This window comes from Peromyscus leucopus, chromosome 11 (assembly GCF_004664715.2).
Source record: "Peromyscus leucopus breed LL Stock chromosome 11, UCI_PerLeu_2.1, whole genome shotgun sequence".
NCBI lineage: Eukaryota > Metazoa > Chordata > Mammalia > Rodentia > Cricetidae > Peromyscus > Peromyscus leucopus.
In genome coordinates this window covers 89,822-103,446 of record NC_051072.1, presented here as the reverse complement: position 1 = coordinate 103,446, position 13,625 = coordinate 89,822, and the positions used below count along the sequence as shown (strand labels likewise).

The following is a 13,625-nucleotide window of genomic DNA, read 5'->3' as shown; positions in this document are numbered from 1 at the left end:
GCTTTGAGTTTCTCTCCATTTTCTTTGATGTTGGCTGTTGGCTTGCTGTTAATTGCCTTTATTATGTTTAGGTATGTTCCCTGTATTCCTGATCTCTCCAAGACCTGTATCATGAAGGGGTGTTGGATTTTTGTCAAAGGTCTTTAGAGCAACTAATGAAACGATCATGTGATTTGTTTCTTTGAGTTTGTTTGTATGGTGTATTATGCTGACAGACTTTCGTATGTTGAGCCAACCTTGCATCTCTGGGATGAAGCCTACTTGATCATGGTGGATAACTGTTTTGATATGTTCTTGGAGTCTGTTTGCCAATATTGTATTGAGTATTTTTTACATCAGTGTTCATGAGAGAGATTGGTCTGTAATTCTCTTTCTTTGTTGCATCATTGTTTGGCTTCGGAATGAGAGTACCTGTAGCCTCATAGAAGGAGTTTGGTAATGTTCCTTCTGTTTCTATTGTGTGGAACAATTCAAAGAGTATTGGTATTAACTCTTCTTTGAAGATCTGGTAGAATTCTGCATTTAAACCATCTGGTCCTGGGCTTTTTTGGGGTGGGGTGGGGAGGTTGGAAAACTTTTAATGACTGTTTCTATTTCCTTAGGGGTTATTGGTCTATTTAAATAGTTTATCTGGTCTTGATTTAACTTAGGTATGAGGCATCTATGCAGAAAACTGTCAATTTCTTTTAGATTTTGCATTTTTGTGGAGTACAGGTTTTTGAAGTATGACCTGGTCATTCTCTGGATTTCCTCATTGTAAGTTGTTATGTCTCCCTTTTCATTTTTGATTTTGCTAATTTGGATTCTCTCTCTCTCTGCCTTTTGGTTAGTCTGATTAAGGGCTTGTCTATCTTGTTGATTTTCTCAGAACCAACTCTTTTTTCATTGATTCTTTGTATTGTTCTTTTTGTTTCTATATTATTGATTTCAGCTCTCAATTTGATTATTTCCTGGCATCTCTTCCTCTTGGTACTTTGCTTCTTCTTTTAGAGCTTTCAGTGTGCTGTTAAGTGGCTAGTGTGAGATTTCTCCAACTTCTTTATGTGGGCATTAGTGCTATGAATTTTCCTCTTAGCACTGCTTTCATAGTTTCCCATAAGTTTGGATATGTAGTATATTCATTTTCATTGACCTCTAGGAAGTCTTTAATTTTTCTCTTTATTTCTTCCTTGACCCATAGGTGATTCAGTTGAGCATTATTCAGTTTCTATTAGATTGTAGGCTTTCTGTAATCCTTTTTGTTGTTGAAATCTAACTTTAAGCCATGGTGGTCTGATAGAATACAGGAGGTTATTCCAATTTTTTTTGTATGTGTTGAAATTTGCTTTGTGACCAAGTATTGTGTTCGATTTTAGGGAAAGGATCCATGGGTTGCTGAGAAGAGGTATATTCTTTTTTGTTAGGGGTAGAAAGTTCTGTAGATATCACTAAGTCCATTTGAGTCATAACATCAGTTAAGTCCCTTATTTCTCTGTTAAGTTTCAATTTGTCAGATCTGTCCAGTGGTGAGAGTGGGGTGTTGAAGTCTCCCACTATTAATGTTGGCTTTAAAATTGTAATTAAGCTTTAGTAATGTTACTTTTTACATATGTGGATGCCCTTGTGTTTGGGGCATAAATGTTCAGAATTGAAACTTCAATCTTGGTGGATCTTTCTTGTGATGAATATGTAATGTCCTTCTTGATCTCTTTTGATGGATTTTAGTTTGAAGTCTATTTTGTTGGTTATTAGGATAGCTATACCAGCTTACCCCTTAAGACCATTTGATTGGAAAGACCTTTCCCAGCCTTTTATTTTTAAAGTAGTGTCTATTTTTTAAATTGAGGTGTGTTTCTTGTATGCAACAGAAAGATGGGTCCTGTTCATATCCATTCTGTTACCCTGTGTCTTTTTATAGGTGAATTAAGTCCATTGATATTAAGGATTATTAATGACCTGTGATATTAGTTCCTGTTATCTTTTAGTGGTAGTGTGTGTGTATTTCTCTTCTTTGGAATTTACTGCTGTGTGGTTATCTATTGCCTTCATTTTTGTGGTATATCTGACTTACTTTGGTTGAATTTTCTTCTATGCTTCCTGTAGGCTGGATTTGTGGATAAGATTGTTGAATCTGGCTTGCTCTTGGAATGTCTTGTTCACACCGTCTATGGTGGTTGAAAATTTTGGTAGGTATATTAGTCTAGGCTGGCAATCATGGTCTCTTACTGTCTGCATTACATCTGTTCAGACTTCTGGCTTTCAAAGTCTTCATTGGGAATCTGGTTTATATTGATGGTTTTGCTTTTTAAGTCACTTGGCCTTTTTCCTTTGCTGCTCTTAATATTCTTACTTTATCTGTATGTTTAGTTTAATTATTATATTGTGAGGGACTTTTTGGGGATCTAGTCTGTTTGGTGTTCTATGGGTTTCTTGTGTCTTCATAGGCATTTTTTTTTTAAGTTGGGTAAGTTTTCTTCTATGATCTTGATGATATATTTTCTATGCCTTTGAGTTGGTATTCTTCTCCTTCTTCCATCTCTATTATTTGTAGGTTTGGCCTTTCATGGTGTCCCAGATTTTCTGGATGTTTTGTGTGATGACATTTTTGGATTTGTATTTTTCTTTGACTGATGAATCCATTTTCTCTATTGTATCCTCTACACCAGAGATCCTCTCTTCCATCTCTTGTATTCTGTTGGTTTATGCTTGCATCTGTGTTTCCTGTTCATTTACTCAGAATTTCTATTTCCAGCATTTTCTCTCTTTGTGTCTTCTTCATTGATTATGTTTCCCATTTCAAGTCTTGAACTGTATTCCTCACATGTTTAATTGCCTTTTCTGATTTTCTTGGCTTTCTTTAAGGATTAATTGATTTCTTTCAATTTTTTTCTTTTTTTTTTTGGTTTTTCGAGACAGGGTTTCTCTGTGTAGCTTTGTGCCTTTCCTGGAACTTGGTTTGTAGACCAGGCTGGCCTTGAACTCACAGAGATCCCCCTGCCTCGGCCTCCTGAGTGCTGGGATTAAAGGGGTGTGCCAATACTGCCCAGCTCAATTTTTTATTATCTTTTCCTCTATTTCTTTATTGATTTCTTCCAATTTTTTGTTTGTCTTTTCCTCCATTTCATTTTTGATTTTTTTCTTGAAAGGCCTCTAGCATCTTCATGATGCTATTCTTAAGGTCACTTTCTTCTGCTTCATCTACCTTGTGAGGTTCAGCTATTGCTGCCTTCGGAGAGCTAGGTTCTGGTGATGCCGTATTGCTCTTTATTTTGTTGTATGTATTTTTGCCTTGATGTCTGACCATCTGCTCCTCTGTTGGTCCAATGAGAGCTGGCAGTTTGGTTTCTATGCCTCAGGAAGTTGTTGGGGTCTCAGATGGATATGTATGGGGGCATGGCATGTAGATTGCAGGATACAGTGGGGAGTTTTGGTGAGGTGGTCCTTCTGGTAGGGGTTTTGCCTGCTGTCTGGCAACAGGGACAGATTTGGGTAGTGGTAACCCGGGGACTGGTTGTGTCCCTGGGATGGGTCCTAGGGGCCTGTCAATCAGTTTTACTGAGTTTTTCTTATCGTTAAATGAAACTCAGAATCTGGTTGTTGTAAATTCCTTTATGTAGTGTAGTGATTCTGTCAGAAAACATTTAAGGAACTGATTGTCTGTAATCATTTATTTCATCATCTCTTTCCTTATAAGCCATGTACTGGAAGGAACATGTCAATTCCAAGTAAAAGAACACATAACCAATCTTGTTCCTTCTTTTTCTGCAAACAGGTCTTGCTGTGTCTAAGCCACACCTGGTGACACTTTTGGAGCAAAGACAAGACTCTTCAGATGTGAAGAGACAAGCAGCAGCCAACGTGCAGCCAGGTGTGTAGGAATGAGGGGTTTGGGGCCAGGGTTGAGGTCCAAATATCCCCCAGAAAGGCAGGCTTTCCCATCACCCTGGAACATGACACTGTGGGAGTCATTCTTTGGGTCTGTCCTTCATGTCTTTGTTGCCGAAGCTCATCTCTCAGAAGTTTCTGGTGCTTTAAGTCCTTGAAGATTTGTATTTCCCCAAGAATAACTCACTAGCCGGCTCCTATTGCAGTGCCTTCCAAATGTGTCTGTTTGTTGATTCTCCATTGTGGTGTAAGACTCAGGGAAAGAGAACTCAGTGCTGGTCAGACTGGGAGTCATTTAGTTTTAGAATTTGAGAGCAGACTCTAGCCGAAAGATCTCATACCAAAGTGAACATGATGTCTTGAGTTATGATTTTCTTGACTGAAGTGTTTTCATTGACTGACCGATCTATTTCCTCTATCATATCCTCCATGCCCAATATTCTGTCTTCCGTATCATGTATTTGTTTGCTTCTGTAGTTCCTGCTCAGTTACTTAGATTTTTATTTCTAGCATTCCCTTGCTTGGTGTCTTCTTCATTGCTTCAGCCTCAATTTTTAGGTCTTGAACTCTTACCTTCACCTGTTTGATTGCTTTTTCTTGGTTTTCTTGGCTTTTTAAAAGGGATTTGTTGATTTCTCCTAACTTTTGTTTGTCTTTTCCTCAATTTCTTTAAGGGAATTTTTTATTTCTCCTTAAAGGCCTCTATCACCTACACAAAGTGATGTTTTAGGTTCTTCTGCTTCTGTGTTGTGATTTTCATGTCTTGCTCTTGTACAACCACTAGGATCTGGTGTTGCCATATGGCGCTTTATGTTTTATTCTTGCACTGGTGTCTACCAGTCTCTTCCATAGTCAGTGCAACCAGTGTTTTTGTCTGAAGGAACTGCTCTTGATCCAGTCTGTGGAGGCTCAGTCTGTGTCTCAGGGGCCATTCTTGATCCAACCTGCACTCTTGGGTCCAATCAGAACTCTTGGTGCAATCAAGCTGGTAGATTTTGTGTCTCAGGGAGCTGCTGAGGTCGCAGGCATAGGCGTGGTTTTGGGCAGAGGGAGTTGATCTCATAGATTGCAAGGTCCCTTGGGAGATATAGGTAGGGAGATCTGCCCACTGGAATCTTCCCTAGTGGCCTGCAATGGTGGGGTTAGGGGTTTGTCAAGGGTTGTGCCCTGGGGCCTAGGTCCAAGAGTCAGGACTTTCTGGCTAGGAGAAGAGTCACTCACCTCTTGATCCAATCAGAGCTGGTGGAACCTGTGCCTTAGGGAGCCACTTAGGTCAAAGGGAGATGGGTGATTTTGGGTAGGGAGTGGTGTTGTAAATTGCAGTGTTTAATGTGCAGGTGTTTGTCCAGAGGCCTGCCCACAGGAGACTTCCCTACTGGCCTGCAACTTGGGAAGCAATGAATGAGGGTGGGGAGGCATGAGTTGTGCCCCAGGACCTAGGTCCTAGAGACAGGATTCTCTGGCTGGGAGAAGAGTCAGTCATTCACCTCTTGGTACAATCAGAACTGGCAGATTGTGTGTCTCAGGTTGCCCCTGAGGTCACAGGGGGATGGGTGGGTTTGGGGGAGGGAGGGGGTCTTACAGATTTCAGGGTCCCTAGGGGGTATTGGTGGGGAGATCTGCCTGCCAGAGTCTTCCCTACTGGGCTGCAACTGGGGCAGCAATGGGTAGGAATGGTAGAGCATGGGTTCTGCCTTGGAGCTTAGGACTTAGGCAGGGAGAAGAGTCACTCACCTCCTGGTCCAGTCAGAGCTGGAGGATTCTCTTTTATATATTCTTCTCATCAAAATAAACCATAAAATAGTGTCCTAAATTTTTAAGCAAGAAATTTAATCTTTTTGTGGACCATCTACTTCTTGTGCAGCATATCTTTTGTACCTGCCAAAATAATACTCTATGTGGAGGATAAAAATGTTCTATTTAGATGATGGCTCAAATTCATATAGTCACAATTAACTTTCTCTTTGCTCAGCTTGGTTACCCTATAATTTCAGGGTTGTCTGGCCATATATCATATCCTGTTTAATGGGTTTACTTCTGTTGTAAAATTTCCTTACAACTTTCTTAGCTATTGAACTTTGAATACTGTGCCATTATGTCTAGGTTCTTTTTGGTCATGCCCTTATTCTAGTAGAAGTCTAGATTACTTCTGCCTACAATATTTTATCATTTATGCTTAGTCCCTGTAGGTTTTGAAATGTACTGTAGTTTCTCACTGATGCTTTAATATATATGAGTATATATTTTCTTTGAAAAAGATAAGCATTATGAATATGAAGAATATTTCCAAGCCTTTGTTCATTTCTCAACTTTTGCTCAACAGGAACAACATTGAATGATTATAATGATTACAGGAAGGGTATTGACTATAACTTATTACGTATTCAAAGCCAGAGAATTCATACAAGGGAGAAACCCTACCAGTGTAAAGAATGTGGTAAGGGCCTTAGTTCTTATAAAACACTTTCCATACACCAGAGACTTCATACTGGAGAAAAATTCTACACATGTAAAGAATGTCATAAGACCTTCAATACTGGCTCTGCACTTTTTATACACCAGAAAAATCATACTGATGAAAAAACCCACAAGTGTGAAGAATGTGGCAAATTATTTTATTATCCTTCAATGCTGAAGCAACATCAAAGAATTCATTCTGGAGAGAAACCTTACAAGTGTGAAGAATGTGGCAAAGCTTTTTATGAATCTTCAATGCTGAAGCAACATCAAAGAATTCATTCTGGAGAGAAACCCTACAATTGTATGGAATGTGACAAATCCTTTAACAATCCTTCAGTGCTGAAGGAACATCAAAAAATTCATTCTGGAAAGAAACCCTACAAGTGTGACGAATGTGGCAAATCCTTTTATAAACCTTCAGTGCTGAAGAGACATCAAAGAATTCATTCTGGAGAGAAACCATTCAAATGTGAAGAATGTGGTAAATCCTTTTACACTCCTTCAGTGCTGAAGCAACATCAAAGAATTCATTCTAGAAAGAAACCATGCCTGTGTGAAGAGTGTGGCAGTTTATTTTCTTCATTCTCATCCCTTACTCAACATCAAACAGTTCACTACAAAGACAATCCCTACAAGTGTGCAGAGTGTGGCATAAGGTTTTCCCATTCTGCAATCCTTCAGAAACATAGTAAAATTCATGAAGAGAGACCATACAAGTGTGAAGAATGTCACAAAACCTTTCTTTATCACTCATCACTTAAGAACCACATGGTAGTTCATACTAGACAGAAACTTTACAAATGTGAAGAGTGTGGCAAATATTTTTCCTCAGCTTCATGCCTGAGACGACATCAAATAATTCACTCTGAAGACAACCCTTACAAGTGTGAAGAGTGTGGCAGATGTTTTTCCTCAGATGCATGTTTTAGAGCACATCAAACTGTCCATTCTGAAGACAATCCTTATACCTGTGTACAATGTGGCAAACGATATTCCTGTTCTAGGGATCTTCAGGAACATCAAACACTTCATACTGGACAGATATTGTACAAGTGTGAAGAATGTGGCAAAGAATTTCATTATCTCTCAGGCTTTAGAAGACACAAGGCAATTCATACTGGAGAGAAACTTTACAAGTGTGAAGAATGTCACAAATCTTTTCGTTATCTCTCATCCCTTAGGAATCACATGGGAGTTCATACTGGAGAGAAACCATACAAATGTGAAGAATGTAACAAAACCTTTTGTTATCTCTCATACCTTAGGAAACACAAGAGAGTTCATAGTGAAGAGAAACCCTACAAGTGTGAAGAATGTCACAAGGCCTTTTTTTATCTCTCATCCCTTAGGAAACACAAGAGAGTTCATAGTGAAGAGAAACCCTACAAGTGTGAAGAATGTCACAAAGCCTTTCATTATATCTCATCCCTTATGAGACACAAGACAGTTCATACTGGAGAGAATCCCTAAAACTGTGAATATGTGACAGAAGGTTCTCTTACTCTTCATCCTTTAGACAATATAAAGAAGAAAGGAAATTTATTCTGAAAACAATCCCTAAAATTGTGAACAATGTATCAAAAGCTTTGTTAATCTTTATGTGCTTACTCAACAGTTCATATGGAGAAATATCCTACATATGTCTAGAAATGTTTACTTTTTCAACCCTTAAGATACATCAAATGATTCATTCTGACTACAAACTCCATGAGTGTGTGAAGTGTGGTAAAATATTTGCTAACTATTCAGATCTTACCCACCTCAATGAATCCATAGTGGAGAATATTAGGTTAATTATTTTGGAACGTCAGCAAGAACATCTAACTTCCAATAGCAAAAATGCTAAGAATGTCATCAGAGAGCTGTAGAGATTTCTCTTTGCTATCCCCCAACAATTTGTTCAAGCAGTGTGTTTGAAACTTGCCTTGATTAATGAGCCTCTTTCTTCTGTTACTATAAATGTTCTCTGAAACCTTTACCATGTCCTGAAATTGTCCCCTGGGTACCTGGAATCTGAGATCTGGGCTGTAGCATAGTTACTCTTGTTTTTCCCAGTGGAGTCATCCAAGCTCTTGTAATATCTTCCCTAGGTGTGTAAGAATCTCTGTCTCTCTCAGCTAGCAGGTTGTCATGCAGTATCTGGCTCCTGAATCCTTGTTGGTAAAATAAAAGGACAATGACTTAGTTAAAAACTACAGGAAGGCTCTTCCAGTCTAAGGCCTCAGCGTCAAGGCAGCAGCTGCAGCTGAAGAGGTGAAGTCATCAGCTGTGGCATTGATAGTATGAGGTGCAGCTGCTGTGCCCCAGATAAAAAACAACAGTGCCCATAGAGCAATAATGACAGACAAGTTATGAGAGGAACCAATGATTTTCTGGTTGGATTTAATGCTTATTCCACAAATTGTAACTGATGTGATATTAATTTGGTAATATACTTAAGCTTGGCTTGGTGATAAGACCTAGGGAGAATTGAAGGCTGTTATTCTAATAAGTGGATAATAACTACATGAGCCGAAGTTCTCATCTTCATCCCACAGACTCAGCGACCCAAGTCCTCATCATGTAACACAGTGTCAGGAACCCAATTCTCATCTTCACCCCACAGAGTCAGGAACCCAAGTTCTTATCCTTATCCCACAGAGTCAGGGACCTCTCAACACCCACCAGAAAATATTAGTTGCATTGTAGATAGGGAATAATACACAGATGCACATTTGTCAAAGTGTAAAGAATATCAGCCTGTGGAGGGCCCTTGTCTAAAAGTGACTCCTGTGTCACACATTGTAAAAGAGGTCCCTTACATAGAGCTAAAGCCAAAAGTCAGGGAATCCTGAGGGAAAAGAGGCAGAAAGAATGTCAGAGGCAGAAATAGTCGATGTCTGCAGTGCGACAGCAGAATTGTTGAAACGTTTTAGAATTCTAAAACATGTCCACAGGCTTCCAGGCTCCAGTCAACTGTCCTACATCCCCACACATAGTACCATTTCATGCTTAAATGGGGTTGATAAAATGTGCAACCCATTAAGCTTATCTGAGGGTCAAAGAACAGAATAGCCACCAGATTAGACATAGAATCTGGAAATGGTGGCCCACCTGCCTTTAATCCCATCACTTGGGAGGCAGAGATCCATCTGGATCTCTGTGAGTTCAAGGTCACACTGGAAACAGCCAGGCCTGGTGACACACACCTTTAATCCCAGACAGTGATGGCAGGAAGCAGAAAGGTATGCAAGACATGAGGACCAGGAACTAGAGGCTTTTAAACTTTTAGGCTTTTGAGCAGGAGTTCGCCTTAGATCCATTTGGGTGAGGACTCAGAGGCCTGCAGTCTGAGGAAACAAGATCAGCTGAGGATTTGGCAAAGTGAAGTAGGCTGTGGATTATTCTGTGTCTCTGGTATTTCAGAATTTATCCTAATATTTGGCTCCATGTTTTTTATTTATATGACAGTTTAGCAGTTGTCTACTCTTGAACACACTGTGACTATTGCTAACTGGACAACACTTTTACTGACTAAACCCCAACACACAATAGGCACGGTTGCATAAGGGCCTCACTATGTCTCGCCCAGTGGAGGAGCTGTTTGGCAATTGATGGCCTCTGAGGGAGACAATCAATCTGAGAGGCTTCCAGGTTCCAGTCAACTGTCCTTCACCCCTTCACATGGAGGGAGCACTAAGTGGGATGAAGAAATAGCACAGAAAAAAATCCCACGAAGTTGGGAGAGAAAAGTGCTTTTAAGCGTAAGAAGCAATTAGGTGAAGGAATGTGGGGATTTAAATAAAACATTTATATACATATATTAAATTCTCCCCAAATAAATATCATTTTAATCCTTGTTGGCTTTAGACAAACCCAATCTGACTGTTTTCACCATGATTACAGCACAGGAATCTGGCTGTTATAACATTTACAGAGGGTCAGCGTCCTACCCTGAAGGTATCATGAGGGATCAAGTGAGTGGACTCCCAGAAGGGATCAGATACTGAGAACTAAGGAGCCCTCTACCTGTGTAACCTAAGGAAAGAGACAGAATGGCTTTGAGGAGATGAAATGCAGCCAGACTCACCTCGTATCTTCCACTTGGCTTTGCCATGAGCACAACAAAGGGATGGTGAACAGTAGTCTCTCCACCTTCCATGACCTCCCTCCTACATCCATAGTGATCACAGCTCTTGTTGTTCCTGGTTATCCATCATTATAACGTTAGGGAAAGAATGTAACAGTCAAATGATCTTGGATAGAAAGTGTGGTGATATTGTGTTCCCCAAAATATTGTGTACCCTAATAAACTTATCTGGGGTCAGAGAACAGAACAGCCACTAGATACAGAGGCCAGAAAAATGGTGGCACACACGCCTTTAAACCTAGCATTCCAGAGGCAGAGATCCACCTGAATATCTGAGTTCAAGGCCACACTGGAAACAACTAGGCATGGTGAGTCACGGCTCTAAACTCAGGAACTGACGGTAGAATGCAGGAAGGTTTTTAAGGCATTAGGATGAGGAACTAGAGGCTGCTTAAGGTTTTAGGCTTTGGGCAGCACAGTTCAGCTGAGATTCATTCTCATGAGGGCACAGAGGCTTCCAGTCTGAGGAAACAGGATCATCTGAGAAACTGGGGAAGTAAGGAAGCTGTGTCTTGCTGGGCTTCTCTGATCATTCAGCATTCACCCCAATACCTGGCTCCGGGTTTGATTTTTATTAATAAGACCTTTTAAGATTCATGCTACAAGAAAGTTACAACACAGCACATCACAAAACTTCTTTCATTCAGTTTTTTTAAAAAACAGTTTATTAACATGTAAATGCCATGTGCACATTACAGAAAACACAGAGAAATGAATAAGCCTCTAGATTATGTGGCAAAGAGTCAATGCTTCCAGCTTGAATGTCCATCATAGATAATAAAGAAAGGCTGTGGTGTGGGAAGGTTCTCTTTTTTATAAATGCTAAGATGTAGTCAGCAATATACCTTGAATAAAGGTCAAGTTTGTTATGTGAGTCAATGTTCTCTCGCTGCTTGGATTCTCTGTAGACCTAGTGTTTAATTTCCTCAGAACACAGGGAAATTCCCTTATCGATGGAAATGACCTTAATGGATATACATTTGTTCTATTACAGAATTATTTTTTTTTTTAGCACTGCACTCTTTGGGGAAAGTCCCACAAGCTACCAGCTCATGTGAGAAATAAAACAGAGACACACTCTCAGGAGTAAACATTTCAGCAGAGGCTCACAAGCTCAGCAGTGAATAACACAGCAAAGGCTCACCCCGTCAGGAATAGGTAGTATAGCAGAGACAGATACACTCGGGTAAACAGGACAGCAGGAACACACAGTCTCAGGGTTAATAGAGCAGAGACACCACCCTCTGGAGTAAACAATAGAGCAGAAACCTGCAATCTCAGGACCAGGGACAGCAGAGACTTGAAACTCAGCCTGCATTTCTCATTTCTCTCTTTAATTTCAAACCCCATTATTTTCAAAGTAAAAAATATTCATATATGAAAATTAACAATACCTGGAAACCACAGTGTTGTGGAATGTTATTTGAACTAGGCAAAGATGTGTTACATCTGTTTCTGGTAAGTGTGGACTCTTCCTTTAACTGAGTAAAGGTGTGTTAAATTTGTTTCTGCTTCTTTGTTAACCATGTAAAGATGTGTTCATTTGTTTCACCTTGCCTGCCTGAGTCACCTGATTGGTCTAATAAAAGGCAGGACAGGGATAGGTGAGAATTGCAGGCAGAGAGTATAAAAAGGAACAGAAACCTAAGATGGAGGGAAGGAGAGGAGAATGGTTAGAGAGGGACGCACCAGGACCAGTAGCAAGGAGGCTCCAGAAACCATGGAGACAGCGGGAAAGCAAGGTATATAGAAAAAAAGGGGTATGGGGGTGGAGAGTTCTAAGGCAAAACGTACAGGAAATGAAACAGATTAATTTATAAGAACCAGCAAGAAATGCGAGCCTATCAGACTTGAAGAGCAGCGATCTGTGAGCAGCCAAGTGACTCCAGAAGCCAAAGCTACACAGAAACCCTGTCCCCCCCAGCAGAAATGGCCAGTAACTGACCATAATAAGTCTGCATGTTATGACTTGGGAGCAGGTTGGTGGCCTAAGAGAAAGCCTGTCACACTACACAGGTCATGAACTTCTGTACAGCTAGAAGGGACATTCAGAACAGAGTCTGGGGCATTTACACTGGACTTGACACTGTCTGCACTGAATTTATTTTACGCTCTTATACACCATAAAACTAAAATCCATGCTTCACGGAGTTGGAATTGGATTTTCAGTTATCATTTGTCCTTTTCAAAACCCATGTTTATTACTTGCTTTTATTCCATCCTTATCACCCAGTATTTAACCTTTATTCCTTTTCTACGTTAGAAACTGTACACACCTACATATCTCTTCACACATATATGTTTTAATGTCCAGATTAAACATGAGGGAGAACATGCAGTGTATGTCTTTATATGATTGGATGACTTGAACTTATATACATTACACATCATCCATTTTTCTGTAATTTTTGTGATTAGCATCCCCTCTGTATGTGTGTGTAATAAACATACATTTTTATTTACCAACTTATTTGTCTTTTTACTAAAAATTGTTTTATTCATTTCATATACCAAACACAGACACCCTGCTCTAATTCTTCCTCCTGTAGCCACCATCCTAGCTCCCTGAGAACCCCAAGCCCCTCCTCCAAAATGATAAAGCATTTACCAAATTATTTTCTACTAATATGTTCATTAATATTGATGATGATTCAGTTCTTTACAACTGAAAATAAAGATGCAATAATATGGAGTACTAAGATCTCTGTAGTGATGTATGAGTGTCCCTTGCATAGCCCAGGACTGAAACAGTGGGTACAGTGCAGAGACCTGGGCCCTGGTTCCAGTGGTGTGAGGTCATTATGGGTGTGAGGGGCTGACTTGTGAGGTTCCAGGTGTCACTGCAGCACCCAGAGTCTATGCTGTGGTGTCACAGAGGCTTCTCTGGGTCTGTGGTTCTAACCACAGACTGCACTGCACCTGAAGTTTGTACCTGTCTCCAGCAGGCTCACAGGGTCCAAGAGGTGACCAAAGATTTGACTCCATGTGGTCACCTGGCTGCCTAGTGAGCAGCCATATGAACCTGCACTGATTTCTGAGGTCACTGTAAGGAAATCTTGGTTGCAGATGCTTTCCTATGGCTTTGATGGTGACCATCCTTTTTAATGTTTATACCCTGTACAACCTTGCTTCCACAGTAAACCTGAGGTCTCATGCATTTATAGCTGATCTA

At 40.2% G+C, this 13,625-nt stretch overlaps 1 protein-coding gene across 10 annotated transcripts in view; it reads left to right on the top strand.

Annotated features, from left to right (window-relative positions):
• LOC114685531 (zinc finger protein 58-like) overlaps nt 1-13,625 on the top strand; it is a 127,234-nt gene that overhangs the window by 88,140 nt on the left and 25,469 nt on the right. For 6 of the 10 annotated variants that reach the window (XM_037209347.1, XM_037209350.1, XM_037209351.1 and 3 more), the window contains one exon: nt 3,752-3,847. The exons of 1 other annotated variant lie outside the window; for it this stretch is intronic. In XM_037209347.1, coding sequence (XP_037065242.1) covers nt 3,752-3,847 — 96 coding nt within the window. Of the gene's footprint in view, nt 1-3,751; nt 3,848-6,187; nt 8,820-13,625 lie in introns of those variants that run through there. 3 more of the 10 variants (XM_037209356.1, XM_037209346.1, XM_028860164.2) reach the window with 3 other exon arrangements.